The sequence below is a fragment of the Muscardinus avellanarius genome, assembly GCF_963383645.1.
Source record: "Muscardinus avellanarius genome assembly, chromosome: 10".
Taxonomy (NCBI): Eukaryota; Metazoa; Chordata; class Mammalia; order Rodentia; family Gliridae; genus Muscardinus; species Muscardinus avellanarius.
In genome coordinates this window covers 94,076,012-94,099,099 of record NC_137796.1, presented here as the reverse complement: position 1 = coordinate 94,099,099, position 23,088 = coordinate 94,076,012, and the positions used below count along the sequence as shown (strand labels likewise).

At 47.0% G+C, this 23,088-nt stretch overlaps 1 protein-coding gene across 2 annotated transcripts in view; it reads left to right on the top strand.

The window, feature by feature from the left end:
* The window catches only part of PRKCB (protein kinase C beta), a gene marked incomplete at both ends in the record, with an annotated part of 354,426 nt that overhangs the window by 245,094 nt on the left and 86,244 nt on the right, over positions 1-23,088 (top strand). For both annotated transcript variants that reach the window (XM_080702806.1, XM_080702805.1), the window contains 2 exons: positions 8,458-8,554; positions 20,023-20,169. In XM_080702806.1, coding sequence (XP_080558932.1) covers positions 8,458-8,554; positions 20,023-20,169 — 244 coding nt within the window. The remainder of the gene's footprint in view (positions 1-8,457; positions 8,555-20,022; positions 20,170-23,088) is intronic.

Below are 23,088 nucleotides of genomic sequence, written 5' to 3'. Positions count from 1 at the left end.
CAAGCACGGGGATTACAAGCGTGCGCCACCAGGCCTGGCTTGTATTCTTTTATTTTGAGACAGAGTTTCATGAAGTTGCTGAGGCTGGCCTCAAACATGTTATCCTCCTGACTCAGCCCCCCAAGTACTGGGATTACCAGTGTGTGCCACCTTGCCCAGCTTCATCTCGGGTTTCTGTAAGTTAACGTCCGTCTCTCTGCAGACGAGGGAGGCCAGCTGGACTCGGCTCAGCTGTGAGTAATAAGCTAAGCAGAGTAATATTACTGTGAGAAAGGAGACACCTAATTAGAAAGTGCTCCAGCCTGACATTAAAAGGTCACACACAATCATCCCCTCTCCCGGCCCAAGTTTGGGATATTTTTTTCCCCAACATATGGCTGGTTTGACTCTGCACAGCACACCTCCACTGACTCACAGATTGGATGCTTCTTCCTCTTTAAGTCAAATTTAGAGAGATGAAAGAGAAAGAACACCCGATCCCCAGACTGCCGGAGTAAGAGTCGAGAGGAGGAGGAGGATGCCGGCCACTAGCAATAGCCCCGGCTGGCTTACTGACTCGCAAGAGAAGTCCGGAACCAGGCTGAATGTTTATGCAGTGCTAATCGGATATGCAGAAAAGACACGGTTTCTTGATGTTCTCAAATGGACCTAGACCATCTCCTGCAGTGTTCTGAGCCCGCGGTGGCCGAGGAGAAGGGTCCCTTTTCTACACGTGATGCCTCTGGGCTTCCCCGCCGTGGAGTGGCCTCCGGTCAGGGCACACTGATGTAGGGTTGGCTCATCCAGCTTTGGGACAGCGCGGGGCCATCCATGGACCTGGCCTGGGGTGCCCAGTGTGAGGTCCCTCTGTGTGGCACCACCGCCAGCCCTGATTCTGTCAGCACTCCGGGGCCTCCATTCCTGAGTTGTCTTCAGGGAGAGTCAAGAGTACTACCTTCCAGCACATCTTCCCTCCCTGTGGCAGACAGACAGACAGACAGAGCTGTCCTCTCCCAGGCTCCTTCCCGTGCCACCTGCCTCCCCAATTCCTCTTTCTTCTTCCTATGGTTTCCCTGGGCCAGGCCTGGCAGCACTGCCATCTTTTTGGGCCAGTGCCCATCAGGTCTGCCAAAAAAATGGTCTACACTGTGATGGTGCACACATGTGATCCCAGTACTTGGGATCAAGACAGGAAGATTGCAGGTTTGAGACCAGCCTCAGCCATTTAGCGAGACTCTCATCAACCTAGCAAGACCTTATTTCAAAACAAGAAGTACAGCCAGGCATGGTGGCGCATGCCTGTAATCCCCACGCTTGGGAGGCAGAGACAGGAGGATCGCTCAGGTTCAAAGCCAGCTGTGCTGGCTTAGGAGACCCTGTTTCCAAATAAAAATATAAAAAATAGGTGTCTGGGAGTGTAACCTGGAGGTAGAAGGGTTTCCAAGAACCCTAGTACCACCACCACCACCAACAAAAACCCAAGAAGTACAAAAGACTGGAGGTATAGCTCAGGGGTAAAATGCCCATAGGTTCAATCCTCAGCACCATGAAACAAAACAACAAAAACAGTTGTCTACCTAAAACAATTTTACACATTTAGCTCAAGCAAATATATATTATAATATTATGTTGTCATATATATATGACATTATAATAAGGTAGAGTTGACAAGCCATGGCGGCAGAGAGTAGGGAGGGGAAACGGCTCAAGGACAGGGGACGGTGCCTCGGGAGCAGGTTGAAAACATCAGCACAAGTACACTGGGGCTCTAGGCTAATCCTCCCAGCCCTGGGTAGTGCGTCACTGCTAAGAGTCAGGGTGGCTAAGCAATGTGTTAGGAACACACTACCCCTAAGGGACTGTGCTGAGATGGGGTCCAGTCCCTGTGATGCCAGAGCCCAAGTGTATACAGATGCTGTTCGGTTTCCTAACACCGGGGTAGGCAGAAGGCCGAGAGTAGACAGCCAGGAGTGATCTTAACTCTCCTACCCAGATGGATGGATGCTCTGTGACCTCAGGCCAGTCACCCTCCCCCTCTGCGCTTCTGCCTTCTCAGCCTCTATTAAGTCTTTCTTCTGAGTGACAGCAGCACTCTCTCTCTACCTGTTGGAACAGTTGTCAAACTGAGAGAACTTTTACAAAAATAAACATACTCTTCCACGTTTCGCTGATAAAAAAAAAAAAATCCTCTTTAGATTAAGGACCAAAGAATCTACCAAGTTGCCTTGACTCTAAATGTACCACATTCTAGAAATTTGGCTTCTGGTCCCAGCGATTCTTTTAACACTGTGTGGTCCTGGCTAAGCCGCACGGGCTCTCGGGGCCTCTGGAAGAGGCTGAGCGCCGCCAGCCCTTCTGTGCTGCTATATAGTCATGTGTTGTGCGACGTGGGTTCAGTCACACGACCGTAATGGAGCTGAAAACCTCCCGTTGCCTGGAGACACCGCAGCCACTACAGTGTCACAGTCGCCTGTGGTATTCAGCCCAGCGACTTGCTGAACAGACTTCTTCAAGCCGAGGAGCCAGGGGCTAGAGCGCAGAGCCCGGGTGCAGAGGCCAGGGCACCTAAATACACCATGACGTTCACGCAGGGAGGGAACATCTCAGGACACACCGTTATGGCGTGTCCCTGTCCTTTAATGACAAACCGCCCCACCGCACTCAAAGCTGCCAGGGGAGGGGCACCTCATCTGTTCTGCGTCTGCTGGCAGATCTTTGTTTCAATCTGTTTATTCACGCTGTTTCCTTTCTTTCCCCTTGATTTTCCAGAGGCTCATCCCTTTTACTTGCTTAGCTTTTTCTTGGAGGAATTGGCTCTGGGATCTTTGCACCGGCTCCGTCCTCTCCCTTGCTCTAAGTTTACTTGCTGGCTGCCTTGGGATGCAGCTTGAATATTTTGCTAATTAGACTCGCCTCCCTGACCCTCCCCAGCTCCTTGAACACAGTGAACATGTGTTGCGGGAATAGATAACGCCTCTGCTTTTGCTCCCACCTGCCATGAGCCGCCTTTTGTTCCTTTCTCCAGGTCTGCAGTTGAGATTTAAATTTCCTTGGATTTCTGTTTAAATTTGCATTATTAATGTTATAGTGTCACGAGCCAGGTGTGGTGGCGCATGCCTGTAATCTCATTACCAGGGGAGGCTGAGACTGAAGGATCATGGATTTGGGGTCACTCTCAGCAACTTAGTGGGATCTTGTTTCAAAAAAAAAAAATTAAAAGTGGCTGAGGGTTATAGCTCAGAGCTAGACTGTCCCTGGGTTCAACCCCCAGTACCACAATAAATGAATGAATGAATAAATAAATATTATAGTGTTTTATGGTCAAAGAACATGGCCTGTGTGTCTGTCTTTCTCCTTCTCCCCCTCTTTCTCTTCCTCTTCCTCCTTCCCCTTCTCCTTCTCCTCTTTTATTGGTGTTACTTGGTGATTGAACCCAGGGGCTTTCTACTTCCGAGCTACACTCCCAGCTCTTTTTATTTTTTATTTTTGTTTTAAAACAGGCTCTCACTAGGTTGCTGAGAGTCCCTCTGACTTGCTAAGGCTGCCTCAAACCTGCAATCCTCCTGCCTCAGCCTCCCAAGTACTGGGATTGCAGCCGTGCACCACGGCATCTGGCTGCCTGTGTGCCTTCCTTTTTCTCCTCTCTCCCTTTTTCTTCTCTCTTCTTTTCTCTCAGTTTAGCTTAGTATGCTCCCGTGTGGCTAGATGATCTGTGGAAATTGTGACAAAGGGATTATGTTTGCCTTTCATGGCCCTAGTCACCTCTAACGCCCTCCAGGCAGCCTTGCCTCTTCTCCGCTGTCCCAGGTGCTGAACCCTCCTGTTACCTGAGTTGGAGGGAGACTGGCGACTCTCACCCAACCCTGATGGCCTGATCCAGGCTTGTTGAGTTCTCTGGGGTTCCATTTACCAACGACAGCTATATCTCCATCAATATTGGCCAAAGTTTGAGAACCCAGATGCCTTTGGCTGGTGCGTGTTGAGGCATCAGTATAGAGAGTGGTACACTAGAAGGTTTTCTTTTGTCAGTGCCCTTCCACTCCAGAAATACCTGCAAAGAGAAGGTCTCAGAGCATTCCACTATGTCCCGAACAATCATTTACACGTGTGACTCTTTGCTGGTCTCCCATTTAGACAGGGGAGGGGGCAGGTCTTAGGTGTGTGGCCTTGGGTAGGTAACCCATTTTCCCAGACTTGAATGACCTGGATTTGCACTTGTTTTTCTTTTTTTTTAAACAATTACTTTGTACTTGTAATACATGACATTGCCTTTCTAGGGAGAGAAAGTGTTCTTTAGTTATTTATTTGTTCTTTTGTTTATTTATTTTTTTATTGTAGGGATTGAACTCAGAGCCTCACATATGCCTCTGACCACTGAGCTACACCCCAGCCCAGAAAGTGTCCTTGAAAAGTGAATTTATTGCTGGGTGTGGTGGCGCACGCTTGTAATCCCAGCATTTGGGAGGCTGAGACTGGAGGATCGCGGTTCGCGGACAGCCTCAGCTACTTAGTGAGGCCCTCTGCAACTCAATGAGACCCGGTTTCAAAATAAAGAATAAAAATAGGTGTAGCTCGGAGGTCGAATGCCCCTGGGTTCCATCCCCAGACCCACACACACACACACAAAAAAAAAAGTGAATTTATTCACACCTGTAATCCCAGTATTTTTGGGAGGCTGAGAGAGGAGGATTACAGGTTTGAGGCCAGTCTCATTAACTTAAAAAGATCCTTAGCTATTCAACAAGGCACTGTTTCAAAATAAAAAAATAAAATGAGCTGGGGTATGGCTTGGAAGTAGACTACCTCTAGGTCTAATTCCTACTACCTAAAGAAGAGGTAAATTTATTATTTAAACATATTTTTCTGTTTGTGTGTAAATATATGGTACTGGGAATTGAACCCAGGGACATTCTATGCCTGAGTTGCACCCCCCAGCCTCTTTGAGTTGCTGAGGGCCTCACCAAGTGCCGAGACTGGCTATAAACCTATGATCGTCCTATTTGAGCCTACCAAGTGCTGGGATTACAAGCATGTGTCACCTCACCCAGCTCTAAAAACATGTTTTAACAAAAAACATTAAGTCAAAATAATATGCAGGCTCAGCAAGGTCCACAAAGGCGGCACCTGAATGGATAAAGTTTGCCGGTCACTATTCTGTGTTCTCTTACTGTGACCTTAATTTGTAGAAATTCCTGGAAATCTCTGCTGTGTGCATGGAACCCTTCTTTGCTTCCAGAAAAGATACAGATGTTCTCTTATTTTTGTATTTCTTCTGGTGATCTCAGTGGAAATTTGGCAGAAAAGAATTGAATATTAAATACAGAGGCGTAGAGGCTCAAATTATCATCTCTGCTTTGAATCACCTAGTCCCCTATTTTTGGAAGCTTCCTAAGAAGATTTGTGAATGGAGAAAAATATGATTAAAATTGTAGATTTGGGTTAGGGAGAATCAATGGGAATGAGGAGTTTGGGGTCTTTTCCCCTTTCCTACTGCTTCAAATGTTCTTTTTTTTCCCTCCCTCAATCTCATGACTAGGTAGAAACAAACTTAACGTATCATTTTATTATAAGAACATTAATGTTATTAATAATGATGATAGCTAGGAATGGTGGTACACACCTATAATCCTAGTACTTGGGAGGCTGAGACAGGAAGATCTCAGGTTTGAGGCCAGCCTCAGCAACTTAATGAGGCTCTTAGCAACTTAGCAAGACTCTATTTCAAAATTAAAATAATAAAATATGGCTTGGGGAATGACTTTTATGTAGAATGCCTTTGGATTCAATCCCCAGTACAAAAAGAAAGAAAGAAAAAGTAAAAAGGCAATGTATCAATATACATCAATGTTGATTTCTTCGTTTTACCAAAAGTGCCATGTCAATGAAAGAAATTAACATTAAGGTAACTAGATAAAGGTAGAAAGGAACCCTCTATCTTTTTTACTCAAATTATTTCAAAACAAAAAAGCTATTTTAAAACTAATGAAGCCGGGCGTGGTGATGCACGCTCGTAATCCCTGCATTTGGGAGGCTGAGACCAGAGGATCTCAGATCATGGACATCCTCAGGTACTTAGTGAGGCCCTGTTTCAAAATAAAGAATAAAAAACAGGGCAGGGGGTATAGCTCGAAGGTCAAATGCCTCTGGGTTCTATCTCCAGACCCCGAAAAAAAAAAAAAAAACAACTAATGAAACAGCTAGGTAAGGTGGTACACACTTGTAATCCCAGTTCTTGGGAGTCTAAGACAAGGACCACAGGTTTCAAGGCCAGCCTTGGCAACTCTAGTGAGACCTTGTTTAAAAATAAAAGTAGTAAAATCAGGCTGGGATTATGGCTCAGAGGTGGAGTGCCCTTAGGTTCAATCCCCAGTGTCACAAAACAAAAAAATTATAATGATGAAGATGCCAGTAATTGAGCATTTGCTGAACACCAGATGGTACGTTTATCATTTTACAGGTGTCCATTCCAACCTCACTACCATTCTATGAAAAAGGACTTTTATTCCAGTTTATAGATGTGAAATACAAAGGCCTTGAGAGCCTAGCCACCTTATCCAAGGTTATCCCAGGAGACAGGGGCAGATTTGGACCTGGTCGTGGTTTGACTGCAGGGCTAGTGTACCTGACTACTAAGGGATATGTTTCCTACAAGGGTGAATGCAGAGAATGTAAAGCAGACTTCTGCAGAAAAACAGCACTGTGGTGCCCAGAGCCATCCAGATGCAGCCAGGAGCCCAGTGGAGAGGTGGTCACATGTGTGGTTGACATGCTGGGAGAGCAGGAGGGGGTGCATTCACATGGGGCTCATCACAGCATCGTCAGAATGAGAAGGCACTCACTGAACATACAGCAGCTGAGCAGTCTAACTCAAGAAAACTCTGTGTGCATGTGCATGTCTATAGAAAGAACTTAGTCTCCTATACACGTAGTGTCTCAGTCAGCATTTGCACTGCTATAGTCCAAAAAGACCACACAATTTAGTGGAAGGAAGATTTATTTGCTCACAGTTTGGGAGATTTCAGGGCTGGGTCTGTGGAGCTTAGGGCATGGCAGCAGAAAGCAGAGAGAGGGAAAGAGCAAGGCTATGCTCTCGCGTCATGGAGGCAAGAAACAAGAGAAAACAAGGGGAGGAGGTACCTTGTATAATCCCTAAGGCCACATCCCCAGGGACCCCTCCTTGACAACCAGGCCCTGCCTCCAACATGGCTGCCTGGTGTCTATGAGGTCTAGGGGGACATTCCATTGCAAACTGTTACAAACATAAAACTCTCTCTATATATATCTATATCTATGTAGGTTATTATAGATATAGAAATTATATCTATATATATAGATACAGCTATAGGTATACTATTTTTTTCTGATGGCCATGGAATACAAATCAAGTATTCCTTATCTGAAACGCTTGGGAGTAGAAGTGTTTTCGATTTAAGATTTGGAATAGTTGCACCTACATAATGAGGTACCTTGGGAATGGGACCCAAGCCTGAACATAAAATTCATTTATGTTTCATATACACCTTCTGATAACTTACAGGTAATCTTAGAGAATATTTTTAGCAAATGTGTGCAGGAAGCCAAGTTTTATGGTGTGAAAGTTTCTACTTAGGGCATCATGTCAGCAAGCAAAACATTTTGGATATTGGAACATTTTAGATTTCGATGTTTGGATTAGGGATGCAAAATCCATAGTTATGAAAATGTATAGTGCGTTTGGCTACACACACACACACACATCAAAACACAAAAGTCAAAAAAGCAAAAAACCTTCAATGCATTTTTAAGTATACTTTTATTGGTACATTGTAGTCTCACATTTCAATGTAGCTCAGAGTAATAGGGCCATACATACACATGGTCCTTGATGAACTTCCCCCGCCCTGCTCCACACCCTTTCTTCTTCCTCCCCTTTTGCCTACAACTTGATGATGTTGTTAAGTGATGTTGAGATTGGCTTTGAGATTTTGTATATGCAGTGGCATTGATGGAAGTGTTTACTTCATCAAGTCTCCCTTCCCCTCCCCACCACCCTCCGTTAACCCCCCTTGCTCCTCCACTGGGGTTTCTCTTCCATTATCCAAGGTACCCCTGTATCCTGATTACCCCTAGCTTCTACATATGAGAGAAGACACCTGGCCCTTCACTTTCTGTGACTGGCTGATCTCACTTGACATAATGTTCTCCAGGTCCATCCATTTTTCTGCAAATGCCAATTTTATTCTTTTTTGCCGAGTAGAGTTCCATTGTGTGTATGGACCACAGGCTTGTAATCCATTTATTCCCCTGTGGAGGGGCACCTAGGCTGGTTCCATGATTTGGCTATTGTGAATTGTGCGGCCATAAACATGGTTGTGCGTGTATCACTGAAATATTTTTTTAAGTGGAGCTTTTTATAGGCCTCCTTCCCATACTCTGCTCAACAAAATACTACCAAGTAGACAGTTATGGGATTTGTCCTGACTCCGCGTCTCTCCTTAGGTTCAAGCTGCTGAGCCAGGAGGAAGGCGAGTACTTCAATGTGCCCGTGCCGCCAGAAGGGAGCGAGGGCAATGAAGAACTGCGACAGAAATTTGAGGTGAGTTACCCTCTTCCTTCCTTCCTCCCTCCCTTCCTCCCTTCCTTCCTGCCTTTCTGCCTTCCTGCCTTCCTGCCCTCCTGCCTTCCTGCCTTCCTGCCTTCTCTTCTTCCTTCCTTCTTTCCTTCCTCTCGTCCTTCTGTCCTTCCCTCCTTGCTTCCTTTCTTCCTTGAATCAGTGAGAACCAGACAAGGCCACTACCATACAGCTCCTGCTATGCTTTCTTCCAAGACCTTTTATTCCTTGAAGCCTTTACAACGCTGCCCCAGGTCCCTGAAAACTCCTATTTATAATTCAGGATCCCAGTGAAGCAATCCCTGGCTTTGTGAAACTGCTCCTGCCTCCCGGTACTCGCGCAGATATTCTGATGGCGATTTGGACTGGAAGGGGAGCGAGGGGGAATAGAAAATTAGACAGAGTAGTTCTCCAGTCTGGAGGTGGGGCCAGCGAGGCTTGCTGCAGGATGGAGTCTGGATTTGGATCTATTGGTGGGGTGGTGCTATACTATTTTAAAATGTTGTTATTATTATTATTGTTATGATTACTACTACTACTACTACTACTACCACTACTGAGGATTGGACCCAGAGTCATTCTACCGCCAAGCTACACCCCCTCCCCTTTTTATTTTATTATTTATTTATTTATTTATTTATTTGGTGGTACTGGGGTTCCTGGAAACCCTTCTACCTTCGGGCTACACTCCCAGACCTATTTTATACATTTTTATTTGGAAATAGGGTCTCTTAAACCAGCGCGGCTGGCTTCGAACCTGCGCGATCCTCCTGTCTCCGCCTCCCAAGCGCAGGGATTACAAGCGTGCGCCGCCACGCCCGGCTTATTTTTTTATTTTGAGACTAAGTCTTGCCAAGTGACCAAAGCTGGCCTCAAACCTGGGATCGTCCTCCCAGGTCCTGGGATGGTAGACATGTGCAGCCATGCCTGGCAGTGCTCTACTGTTAGCAAGTGGGGTGAATTGTGCTGGTGACTCTATGAAATACCCTGTGGGGGATCACTTTAGAGAATAACTCTGTCGAACATATATTCCTGGGCTCTGACATTGGGATATATTGCTGGCTTGCCTCTACCGCAGATAAGGCCCCTCTTTTCTCTGGGGACAGATGAACCCCATTTTAGCTATATAGGAACAGCATGTGCGTAGAACACTTTCCAGTTTTACAAAGAAAATGATGGGGGCAAGATGAGTCTGGGTAACATCCATCATATATATATCGAGTAATTTTAAAAGTAGTTTCAGGAGGGAAGACACATTATTTTGTTCATACAAACTTAATGTACCGAGTCTGATAGGAAACCATCAATTACTGATAATCAACGATGGCCGCCTTGCCCTAAAAAACTTATATAAAATATCATAGCTAAAATGAGCTGGATGATTATTGTTATTTATTAAACAATCACACGGAAAAGTGAAAAATTATTTCTGCATAAAGTTCTGTGAAAGAGAGATCGAGTATCTTGAGCAGATATAAAAGGAAGGTAGCCTTGTCTGAGAAGATAGGGAAAGTGTCTTGGAAACTACAGTGGACGTTAACCGGGTAAAGGGGAAGGAGCATTCCATCGAGAGCAAAGGCCCAGTGGTGAGGAGTTCCATAGCAACTGTGGGCCCTGAGTGAAGACCTGAGAAGGCAATGAGAGAGGCCGGGGGGAGTCCAAGGTAGGCAGGGAAAGTGGGTGAGAACCAGAGAAGCAGAACTGTAGGAGCGTTGGCAAGGATTTTATGTTGGTTTCCCGTCTACTTGATAGTGATAGCACTTGAGTATCTTTGGGTCCTTCGTCTTGAGCCCATTACCTCCCCTGTCTCACTCCTGCATGGCCAGTTCCCAGCCAATGGGGTCTCCCTTCCTGGAAGGAACACACTGGCCTTGAGCTTACCAGTCATTCTGCACTGACCTTGATTACTGAAGGTCCTTCCAGCAGAGCCTTCTCAAAGTCAAATGAAATAGTTAAAACCCCTCCCATCTATGCAGCTGAGAGCCCAAGAGAGAGCTCAAGAGGTGGTTCTGACAGCCTTAGAATTTATTTATTTAACGAAGAAAGGCAGGTCTTCCAGAGAAGTCTCTGGGTCTCTTTCCCCTCTCTTTCTGACAAGGTGGTGTCTGTCCATTTGCTGCCACATTAAAACTGTGTGGTTGTGGGTAGAAAACAAAGACAAAAACAAAAACCCAAAAAACAAAAACTGGCATTTTTTAAAAAATAAAATGAAGTTTCTGTTTTTCAAAATGATTTCTTCAGTCCTGGGGCAGCTGAGGTGACATTTCAGAGCACCGAGGAAAACATTTTCTACACGAACAGAGCATTTGTCTGGGCCAGTAATTGGCTTGAAGTAAAGGACCATTTTATCTGCATGCGACAAAATGTGTCCCTTTATTTCTAGCGAGAGCCTGCGAATGCTTGTTTATGCCTGAATTATAATCGCTCCATACCATAGTTGTTGATTAAAAAAAAAATGTTCCCAATGGACCAAAAACGGTTCTCAGGCACACGTAGAAATGTCAGTTCACCTTGAACGTGCGAAATGTAATCCCTTTGCAATAGCCAATTAGCTCTCAGAATGACTCAGAAATCGCTTTCAAGCCCCTTATCTGGAGGGATTCTGAGTGACAGTACCACTGAGCCGCTGGAATTAGGGTGATAGCATTTCATGGTGGGGTGAGCCTGGTGTAGTTAGCACCCAGTGCACTGCACGCAGCAGGGCTGGCTCTGCCTGGGAGGCCTGTAATCCCACCATGGGCCTGTAGGGGATGGAACCCAGGGGCATTGGACCTCCGAGCTACACCCCCAGCCCTATTTTTTATTCTTTATTTTGAAACAGGGTCTCATTGAGTTGCAAAGGGCCTCTCTGTGTAATAGCTGAGGCTGTCTGGGAACTACAATCTTCCTGTCTCAGCCTCCCAAATGCTGGGATTAGAAGCATGTGCCACCACACCTGGCCTCTGTTTTTGATTTTTTGGTTTTTTTTTTTTTTTTTTTGGTTGGGGTGGTAGTGGTGGTAGAGCTCAAGATACGGTTCTGACAGCCTTAGAATTTAATTATTTAACAAAGTACTTGCTACGGGCCTGTTGCTTTTCTAAGTGTGTTGCATATATGAACTTGTTTAATTCAACCCTCGTTAACAACCCTGGATGGAAGGTACTACTGTCACTTTTATTTTTCTTTTGCAGAAAAGGAAACTGGGACTTAGAGAGTCCAAGTGATTTTCCAAGGTCCCAGCTCCTGTCACTGTCCTGGGTTTGAGTTTTCCCAGAAATACCCCATAATAAGGAATCGAGTGCAAGTAGTTTCTTTGGGAATGGATCCCTGGAAGCACTTGGGAGTTGGTCCCAGGGTAGTAGGGATATAAAGAAAAGAAAGGAAAGAAAGAGGAAGTAAATGCAGTGGTCCCTTGGTACCTGCAAGGGATTGGTTCCAAAACAGGTAAAGAAATCCAGGAATGCAGAGCTCCCTTGTGTAAAATGGAATCATAGTTGCAAATAACCTATGCATATCCTCCGAAACATTTGAAACCATCTCTAGATTACTTACAATACCCTAATACAGTGGCAATTCTATGCCCAGTGTTGGTTACACTGTATTGTTTCGGAAATAATGACAGGGAAATAGTCTGTATATGTCTAGAACAGACAGAATTGTTTTCCTGACTATTTTGGACCCACAGTTGGTTGGACCTGCAGATCACAACCTGCTCGTGCTGAGGACCAGCTGTACATCAGGCATGTTAGTGCCGTGGGCAGCCCTGCCGCGACCTCTGGGAATTTGCACAGGATGTGAGCTCCAGTTTCCCAGCTGAGGGATAGGAAGCTGAGGCACGGGGGCTGCTTTCCTGGGGATTCTGCCACCAGCCCTTTCAGCCTGCCCTGCTTGTGGGGCTGCACTTGTTCCTGCAGCCCCAACAGAGGCACAGATGTTTGCAGGGAGCAGCCCCAGCTGCAGGAAGGAGCATGCCGTGGCCGCATCTGTGCCCAGGTTGCCTGAATGTACATACCGCTCTATTGCTGCCAGTGATTCTAGGCAAGTCACTCATCTCTCGGAGCCTCGGCCGTCTGTAAATTTGAAAACTTCTCACCTTGTAAGATTACCTGAGAGTCACATGAGGCCGTAAATTTGGAGTGCCCCACACATCAGAAGGACCCAGATGTCATTTATGTGCAGCTGCTGCCCCTGCTGCCACTGCTCTTGTTATTACCTCCCTCTTGGAAAAAATAAAGCTCAGAAGAAGTCGCTGCTGGAGGGCCAGGGAGAATGCACAGGGCCGCCTAGCCTCCTGGGGCCTTTTCCTCCACTCCTGGGCAGCTGGGAGGCCTGTGCAGCTCCCTGTAGAGGTTGAGGCTTCAGAAGAGTCTAGTTTAAGCCCATGTGGGCATTAGTCATCCTGGGGAGTCTGGCTGCGGAGGAGCTGCTGTCGGTGTCCCCCGGAGAGAGCGTTTTGGGAGGTGACCTGGCTCCCTGTTCAGAAGCACTCTCCATTTTCTTTCTCTTTGAGCACTGAGTTCTAGGGCTCAAAATTGCCGACATGAAAGGCAACCATTAGTGGGTTTCTGCTTCTGAAAGTATATCAGACCCAGCAAGAGAAAGGACAATTTTAATTGGGCCTCAAATTTACACTGTTTGCTCTTTGATGGAATATCTGTTAGGCACGAAGATATTTGGAACCTGGAATACTTAAATTGAGATGTGAAAGGTTCCTGTCCTCTAAAAGCCCCTGGTGTTGGGGTCATAAGCCTGAACACTTTTAGGGGTCAGGCAGATGATAAGAAAGCTTGGTCATACAGGATTGCTAGATCTACTTCTTTAAAAGAAGCTGGGGGTCTGAGGTTTTTTGGTTTTTTTTTTTTTTTTTTGGTGGTACTGGGGTTCCCGGAAGCCCTTCTACCTCTGGGTTACACTCCCAGACCTATTCTTACATTTTTATTTGGAAACAGGGTCTCCTAAGCCAGTGCGCGCGGCTGGCTTCGAACTTGTGCTATCCTCCTGTCTCTACCTCCCAAGCACGGGGATGACAAGCGTGCGCCACCACACCTGGCTGGGGGTCTGAGTTTTTATAAGCCATCTCCTAACTTTCAACAGTTGGCAGCTGGTTTAAATAAAAAAACTAAGAACAAACACTGTGCAGAATAGACAAAAAGCATTATTAGACTTCTGACTTCTCAGATTGTAGAGTTGAAATGACTTGCTGAGTGAGTCTGTTTATTGTTGCAATAGCAAAATACCTGAAACTAGTACTTTAAAGAGAAAAGAGGTTTTATTTTAGTTCACTGTTTTGGAAGCGGAAAGGCCAAGATTGGGGGCAGCCCCATCATTTGGACCTCTGGTGAGGAACACTTTGGCTGGATCCCAAGATGGTATAGAAACAGAAAGGGAACCGGATGCACACAGAAGGGACCAAGTACATGGGATGGCTTTGTTTTATAACAACTTGCTCTTGAGAGAACTGACTCCATGAGACCAGCATTACTACTCCCTTCTAGGGGCAGTACCCAGTGATCTCATCAGCTTCCAGCAGGCATCACCCCTTCAAGGTCCCACAACTCTCAGCTCATACCAGAGTCCAAACATCCAGCCCGGAAACCTTGGGGAGCATATATGGGTCATATTCAAACCAGAGCTCATGCCCATGAGAAAAGTCATGAAAGCAGAGTGGAATGGAGGGAGGGAAGAGGGCTTCCAGCCCGGAATGCCAGGGAGAGGGGGCGGCTGGCAGGGCTGAGGGGTGAAGCTGCCAGCCACGTGTTGCTCCTCGAAGGAAAGAGAGAAAAAACACCCCCAAAACATAACCAAAAAGAGGCCTCTGCTCCAGTTCCTCTAAAGCAAACTCAAATTCAGTCACTGGAAAGTGTGAGCTCCCCTCTCTTGTTTTTGTGGAAGTGGGCTCCGCATGAACAGACATGCACCTGACGGCTGGGGTGGGAGCTGGGGTCTCGGGCAGGCAGGGCCGAGATCTCCACCTCCAGAGACCCTGGTGTGTGAATGTAATGAATCCTGAGTCAGGATTCAAAGAAGGTGGGAGACATAATGAATGGTGGAGGGTGGGGGGGGTCAGCCCAGCCTGGGCAAAATCCTGGGTCCTGAGAGGGAAGAATTGGAGGGTGGGGGGTGGGTGGGGGTCAGCCCAGCCTGGGCAAAATCTTGGGTCCTGAGAGGGAAGAATTGGGGTGGTATGAGAGCTGTTTCTGTCCTGGGGTCTTCTCTTACATGTGGTCTCCTTCGCAGATAAGATGATCTCATGATTTTTATTACCCCTCTTTGTCTATATAACACCTCTATATCTCTGTCTCTAGTTCAGATATCTCTTGTTTCCCCTAAACCCACAAATGCAACCACTTACTAATTATTTACACTTAGCCGTCCCAGAGAACTTAAAACCTCAACATATCTTACTACAAAATAACCTGATCAAATATTTTTTCGTAGCAGTTTTTTTTAGTAGCCCCCAAGTAAAAAGAACACAAATGCTCGTAAACATGAGAATGACATCAGTGACTCAGCCCTACAGAGAGACGATGCGCTGATTTATGCAATAACACGGATGAATTCCCAGAATGCTTTGACGAGTGAAAGACATTCCATAGGAAAGTGTAGGCCCCTTTTTTATTCTATTCAAATGAAATTCAAGAACGGTCAACACTGACCGATGGGGACAGAACAGAACAGAGGTGGCCTTTGTTATTTAGGAGGAGGGGAGATTTTTCAGGGAACATTCTAAGAGTGATGGAAATTTGTTTTGTATCTTGTTTGGGGTAAGAGATAGGTATCTACCTTTGTCAAAATTCATAGGATTTTGCACTTAAGATTTGTGCTTTTTACTTTTGTATTCTCCCCCCCCCCCACGGGTCTGGAGATGGAACCCAGGGGCATTCGACATCTGAGCTACACCCCCTGCCCTATTTTTTATTCTTTATTTTGAAACCGGGTATCACTGAGTTGCAGAGGGCCTCACTAAGTAGCAGAGGTTGTCCACTAACCGCTATCCTCCCGTCTCAACCTCCCGAATGCTGGGATTACAAGCGTGTGCCACCATGCCTGGCTTGTATTCATTTTTTCATCACTGTGACCAAAATATCTGATGAGAACAACTTAGAGGAAGAGGAACTTTTTTATTTGGCTCATGGTTTCAGAGTTCAGTCCATGGTTGGCTGGCTCCAAGGAAGGAACATGGTAGCAGGGTGTGGCAGAGAAAAGCTACTCAACTTATGGTGGCTGGAAGTTGGGGTGGGGAGAGAGAAGCCAGCAACAGATATAGTCTTCAAGGTGATGACCCCAGCTGCCCACCTCCTCCAACCACACCCTACCGGGTTGTAGTTACCACCCAGCATTTCACTCAAATTACTAATTGATCAATGGAGTAATCCACCAATGAGGTTAGAGCCCTGACTCACTAATTTCACCTCTGAGTATCATTGCATTGCCAGTACAGAAGCTTTTCTGGGGGACACTCCAAACCATAACAACCATGTGCACCCCAAATTTTAGAACACCAATTAAAGAAAAAGAGAAAAAAAATGGTGGATGCTGCAAATTATCCATGGCCCTTGAATAACGGCAACAGAACACATAACCTGCGAGAAAGAATCAACCTTGTCATTTTAAGCCTTTATGGGGGAAGACAGATCTCCACATGTCTGAAGTCAGCCTGGCCATCTCTTCCTACCCTCTGGCCCACACTTCCAGACTTCTCCTCCACCTCTCAGCTCAGTGGGAAGAGCCACCATCTTCCCACTTGCTCAGTACAGAAGCCAGGGCGTTGTTGGTTGTTACTGATCAAGCTTGTGTCCCAAATACATCTACTTCCTTCCAGCTACACTGAAGACCCTTGAAGACCCTCGAGCTCAGGCTCCATCATGTCCCACCTTGATAACGGTAGTCGCTTCTTCCTGGTCTCTAAACTTCTACCCTTCCGTGGGTCCCTTCTCCAGCCAGAGCGACCTTTTAAATGCAACCTGGTTGCACCCTGGCCCTGCTTAAAACCTGTCTGCAGCTGCAGGTCCTGCTTAGAGTCAGCCTACACTCTTTGATGAGGTTTTCCAAGTCCTTCCAGTCTTGGGGCCGTATCTAAAGCCACATCTGCCTGTGCTTCATGCTCCGGCCAAATGAGCCAATGTTTCTTTCTTTCCACGAGTCTTGCTTTCCGATCCATAAATGCTCTTTCTGCTGCCAGCACTGATTTCTTCCCCTGGATAACTTCAGCATATCTTTTGGACACAGTGTGGGTGCTCGGTTCCTGCTAGAATGCACATCAGTATCTCCATGATCCCAGACACCTAGACATACTCTCGGCACCTACAACAATACCTGGCATGAAGGAGACACTCGAGAGGTATTATTGACTGAATGAGCCATCTTCCATGACATTCAAAACCCCAGCAAACAAAACAAAATTTTTGTTGTTTCTTTACCTTAGAAAGACAACTGAATAATACCACAGCTGCCTTTCAGGGAGCATCTGCCCTGAGTCAGGAACGGTGCGGCAGACGCTATGATAGGTCCTTCTGTGTTGTTATCTCCACTTTCTTGAAAAGAGGACTGAGGCTTAGGAAGTTATATTCACCAAGAGCAAGTAAGGGCCAGGATTTGTTCCCGGGAGAGTGTGGAAAGCAGAACAGACAAAATCCTTGCCCTCAGAGAGCTTGTGTCCTGGTGTAGAAGGAAAGACAATAAATCAAGGAACAAGTGAATGTACGGTTTATGTGATGGCGACATATGATAGGGAGAAAATGGAAAATGCATGAAGGGGATGGAAATTGCCAAGAGCTGTCGTGAGGAAAGGGCTCATCTATCAGAGGTGAGGAGGCTCTGGGAAAGTGTCCTTCAAGCTAGTGCAAAGGCCCTGGTCCAAGAGCATGTTCAGCCGCTCAAAGGACAGCAAGGAAGCCAGGGTGGAAGGAGCAACCTGGAAGGAGCGAGGAGAGGGTGCAGGGGGCCAGGTCATCAGAGGCCTTTGTCTTTTACTCTGAAAGAAACCAGAAGGCAGAGGTGGTTAAGTCAGGGCATGGCATGAGCCCACCAGCTGCTCTGTGTTGGAGACAGGGTTCTGACCTGAGCTTTTAGCTCTGCGCTTTTCTGTCTCCTAGAAGCAAATCCTCTAACCAAGCCTTCATGGCTGCAGGTCTCCTGCACTGGCCTCCTGTTTCCTCCTTGTTCCAAAGCATTTGCTGCCATACCCAACCACCATTCTGCAGCTCACAGCAAGGGTCCCTCCTCCAGGGCACTGAGGACAAACATGGCCTTGTTCATTCATGATCCAACAGACAATTAACTGGGAGCTATACTAGTTATTAGAAAAACTGTGGAGAATGAGATTTTTTCCCTGCCCTTGGACGTTCCAGTTTCTTAGAGGGAAAAGAAGCAATGGAGCAGCTATCATCCAGGATCAACAGGAAGCGAGGCAGATAAAGGGAGCAAAGAGAATCGAGGAGGCACATCCCTGAGGATGTGCACATGGGATGCAGTCGCTACTTGGTTGGTGAACAACAGGCAATAGCCACCCCTAGGGCAGGAGCGGCAGGTGCAAAGGCCCCAAGGCCTTGTCAGCTTTCTGTTACTATAACAAACACTTGAGAAGAATAAACTTAAAAAGGAGAAGGTTTATGGTGGTTCATAGAGGTTTCTGTCGTGGTCAGTGGTCCACTGCTTTTTGAACCTGTGTCAAGGCAGTAAATATGTTGGGGTGGGAATGCCTGGCAGAAGAAGCCATCACCTCATGGCAGCTGGGAAGCAAAGAGGAAGGCACTAGTGTCCCACAATTCCTTTTGAGGGCATACCTTTTGTGACCCCAAGCCCCTATTGGGCCTCTTTTTCTTTTTTCTCTTTTGTGGTACTAAGGACACTTGTGGTACCTAACTCCAGGGGCATTCTACCTCTGAGCTTTACCTCCAAACCCCCTATTTTTTGTGTGGGTGGTAGTACTGGGGATTGAACTCAAGCATTCTACCTCCAAGCCACGCCCAGAATAAAAGTTCTTTTATTTTGTTTTCTTTTTTTGTTGTTGTTGTTTTTTTACGGGTCTGGGGATGGAACCCAGGGGCATTCAACCTCCGAGCTATACCCCCTACCCTATTTTTTATTCTTTATTTTGAAACAGGGTCTCACTAAGTTGTGTAGGGCCTCACTAAGTAGCTGAGGCTGTCCGTGAACCATGATCCTCCGGTCTCAGCCTCCCGAATGCTGGGATTACAAGTGTGTGCCACCATGTCTGCCAGCTTATTTTCTGTTTTTTTGAAACAGCATCTCATCAAGGGCCTCACTAAGTTTATGAGATTGGCCTTGAACCTGTGAACTTGAACCTGTCTTGATTCCTGAGCTTGAACCTTGAACCTGTCTCCGCTTTCCAAGTACTGGAATGACAGGCGTGTACCATCATTTTTAATTCTTTGTTTAGAAACAAGGTTTTGGTAGATTGCTGACGACCTTGATAAATTCCTGAGGCTGGCCACCAACCTGTGATCCTCCTGTCTCAGCCTCCCAAGTACTGAGATTACAGCTGTGCCCCAGCACACCCAGCTGCCCCCCCCCACTCCCCATAGTGCTAAACTGAGGATCACACCTTTAGCTCAGGGCCTCTGGGGGATGTTCCAGATCCAAATTGTAGCCAAGTTGGAGGGAGTAAAGAGGGAACAGAGCTGAGTTATGGGAAGAAGATCCCTGGAAGTGGAGAGGCCGGAGAGGAGACCTAAGTTAGTCAGCTTTCCATCACCATAACAAAGCACCTGAAACAATTAACAGCAAGGCATCCATCTGTCCTTTGTTTCTGCTTTTTGTTTTAGAGCCTCCCCTCCAAGATCGGGCAGACCCAGTGCTCTAGGCCTCTGGTAGGGGTGTGGGATGGCAATGGTGGGAAACTCATGGGGAATAAGGCCTCACCTCATGGCCAGGAGGCAAAGGAGAAAGAAGGAGCCAGGGCCCCACAGTCTCCTCCCTGGGCACACCCCCAGGGACCTGCAGAGCTATGAGTAGACTCACCTCCTGAAGGTCCCACCACCTCCCAGCAGCCCCGCCCTGGGGGCCAAACCTTGAATGCAAGAGCCTTTGGGAAACACTATCCAAACCATAGCATCAGCTAAGACCTGATCTCAGAGGGGGTGAAATCATCTGTGTATTTAGCCCAAAATGAACAGACTCTACGATGGCACAGGAAGCGGGTGAGGAATCCCTCTGGCTCTGTGTGAAGCAGCGTGGGGCGCCAGTGCTCTTCCAGGTGAATGATGGCGGCAGGTGGTGCCGGTGGAGAGAGAAAAAGGATGAGTTGTAGAGACACCTGGAAGAAAGGAAATGACAATTCCTGCAGATGGATGAGACGTGAGAAGTAAAAGAGAGATGGGGGCGCCCTGCATGGCCTCCGGGTGTCCGGCTTGCAGAGCGGAGGCCAGCCATGTTTTGCCAGTCTGTACCTGTGTCTTCCCACAGGCTCTCTGTAAGCCCCAATCCTGTTTTCTCTGTTCTTTCTCCTCCAGAGGGCCAAGATCGGCCAGGGGACCAAGACTCCAGAAGAAAAGACCACCAACACCGTCTCCAAATTCGACAACAACGGCAACAGGGACCGGATGAAACTGACCGATTTTAACTTCCTCATGGTGCTGGGGAAAGGCAGCTTTGGCAAGGTATGGTGTGACTCGGCGGCTGTCTCCACCGCCAGAGGGTGCGTGCGGGGCTCGTGTCCAGTGAGGAAGGGAGGGGAGTGTGCACAGATTGACACGATGATTTGTAATGAATGCTGTGAAGGAAATAAATAGGGCACTGAGGCCACAAACAACCTGAGGAGCACTCAAGATCATCTCAGGACATACGCTGATGGAAATGAACCAGTCATGCATTCAAAGAGGTAGGAAGGAATGCACCTGACTGGGAAAATCACATGGGCAAAGGTCCTGGGGTGGGGAAGAGCTTGGTGCATCATGGGTGCTATCAGAAGGAGCGTCTGAGACCACAGTGATGTGGATAGCTCGATGTCCTAAGATGTGAGGTTGTGGAGGTGAGCGGGGGCCTGAGCACGCACAGCCTTGTGAGCCACAAAGAGGAGTTTGGATTTTACTCACGGTGCAGCGGGGAGCCATTGGACGTTTTTAAGCAGAGCAGAGACACGATCAAATCTGTCTTTTGGAAAAGAAAACCATGGTAGCCGAGAATGGAAACAGTTCCTTTCAAAGGGCATCACAGTTGAAGGATGGCCCAGGGACTCGTAGAACGATCTGGATGATTCTACAGATACTGTGAGCCGCCGTTTCACCCAAGTTGAGATTGTGTTATAAGTGTTCCTGACTTGTTTAGTGTTGTTTGGAGTCTTCGAATCCCTCTGTGTGCCACAAAGACGCCTAGTATAACTCTTGTACTGTGAACTTGGGTGTGCAGAATATATAAATTTCTTCTCTGCCTCTGAAACTTCAGCCAGAAACCTTGGAGTTATCCTTGAATTCCCCTATTTCCTACACCCATGCCCTCCCAACCCACCTCCTGGTCTGCCACGTGCAATCCATTGAAAAATCCTGCCAGCTCCTCCAAAACAGAGCTTGCATTCACTAACTTCTCTCCATCTTTACTAATACAGACTTGCTCAAAAGGATATGCATCACGCGGCCCACCGCAGAGGCGCCTCACTGCTTTCACACTCTAGATCTTGTTGCCTATAGCCAATATGCTTTCCGTTTAGCAGCCAGAGTAGTTTTTGAAAACTTACATTAGGCCAAAGCCCTCCTCTGCCTGGGCCCTCCAGTGACCTCCATCTCGGCTCGAATAAATTCCTTACTACGCTCTTGGCTGACATTGCCCTTTATAATCAGGCCCTCGTGCTGAGCATGGTGGGGCATGCCTGCAATCCCAGTACTTAGGAGGCTGAGCCAGTATGATCGCAGGTTGGAAGACAGCCTCGGCAGTGTAGCAAGATGTCCAGCAACCTCCAGAGACCTCATTTCAAAACTAAACAAAACAAAACAAGGTTTTCAAAAAGGGCTGAGGAGCTGGGTATGGTGGCGCACACTTATAATCCCTGCGCTTGGGAGACTGAGACAGGAGGACTCTACAGGTTCCAAGCCAGCCTCAGCTACTTAGTGAGGCTGTCAGCACCTTAGTGAGACCCTGTTTCCAAATAAAATATAAAACAGGTCTGGGAGGATAGCCCAGAGATAGAAAGCCCCTGGGTTCCACCCCTAGTACCACCAAAACAAAAAACAAAACAAAACAACAACAAAAAAAGGACTGAGGGTGTAGCTCAGAGGTAGGATGCCCTTGGGCTTGATTCCTAGTAATATACATATACATATACATATACATATACATATACATATACATATACATATACATATACATATATATATATGTACACACACATACACACACATAATTATCATCATCATCATCACCACCATCAGCATCAGCATCATCAGCATCAGCATCAGCATCAGCATCATCATCATCACCATCATCATCACAGTCATCATCACCATCATCGTCATCATCCAGCCCTCTGTTTTCTGCTTGGCACTGTACTTCCTTTCTTTCCTTCTCCCCATGACCCACTGTATTTTGGTGACAGTGGCTGGTTCTTGGGTTATAGAAACACACAAAGCTCCTTTTCCCCTTCAAGTTTTGTGACACTACTCCCTTTAGTCTTTGTGCAGCTGGCTCCTTCTTGTAATTACAGCTTCAGTTAGTCGTCACTTCTGCGAGGTCTCCCCTGACCACCTACCCAGAGTAGCCACTTATACATTCCTCGTTATATTTAATCTTCTCCTGGAACCCATCACTGGATGACATCTTGTATTTCTTCACTTATTCCTCTTCCCTCTCTCCTGAGAGGAGAGAGCTTCTGTGTCCTGGCCACTCCTGTATTTCCAGGGCCTATGGATTGGATGCGTTCCGTGCCTAGCATTTTCTCTGCCTATGGATGGAAAGATGGCCAGCAACAATTAAATAAAGGATCTGAAGTGATGGCCCCAGGTTTGAAGAGCCTCGGCACGGCATGGTGATGGAGAGTAAGGAAAGAGTGGGATGGCCAAGCAGCTCTGAGGCCCGCGTGGCTAGAGAAGGGGAGGTTGGGGGTGGCCCAAACCATTGTGCAGATTTTTCCAGCAGCTTGAGCAGCCAGAATGTAGGGATGGAGAAGGCGGAGCATTTGAGCTAAGGTTGGGGATTAGCAGAATCAGTGAACCAGTAGGTTATGGGAACAAGGGATCCTGGGAAAATAGATGCCCAGTGTGGTGTGTACTGGGTGCTCAGAAAAAGCGTATTGAGTGAGTGAGTGAAAAGGGTATCGAGACTGGGCTGGGAACGAAGGCAGCCAGAGGCCTAGGAATGAAAAGCAAGAGAGCAAGTCAAGAGGTTCAGAGCTGGGGGTGTAGCTCCACGGGAGAGGGCTTGCCCAGCATGCAAAGGCCCTGGGTTCAATCCCTAGCACTGAAAACAAACTAAAAAGATACTTAAAATGTTCAGAAGAATGGAGGAATTTCAGTTTCAAAGATCTTGCAGTTTCCCTGGTGATGGGGAAGAAGGTGGCCTAAATGGAGAAGAGGTTCTCACAATCTGAG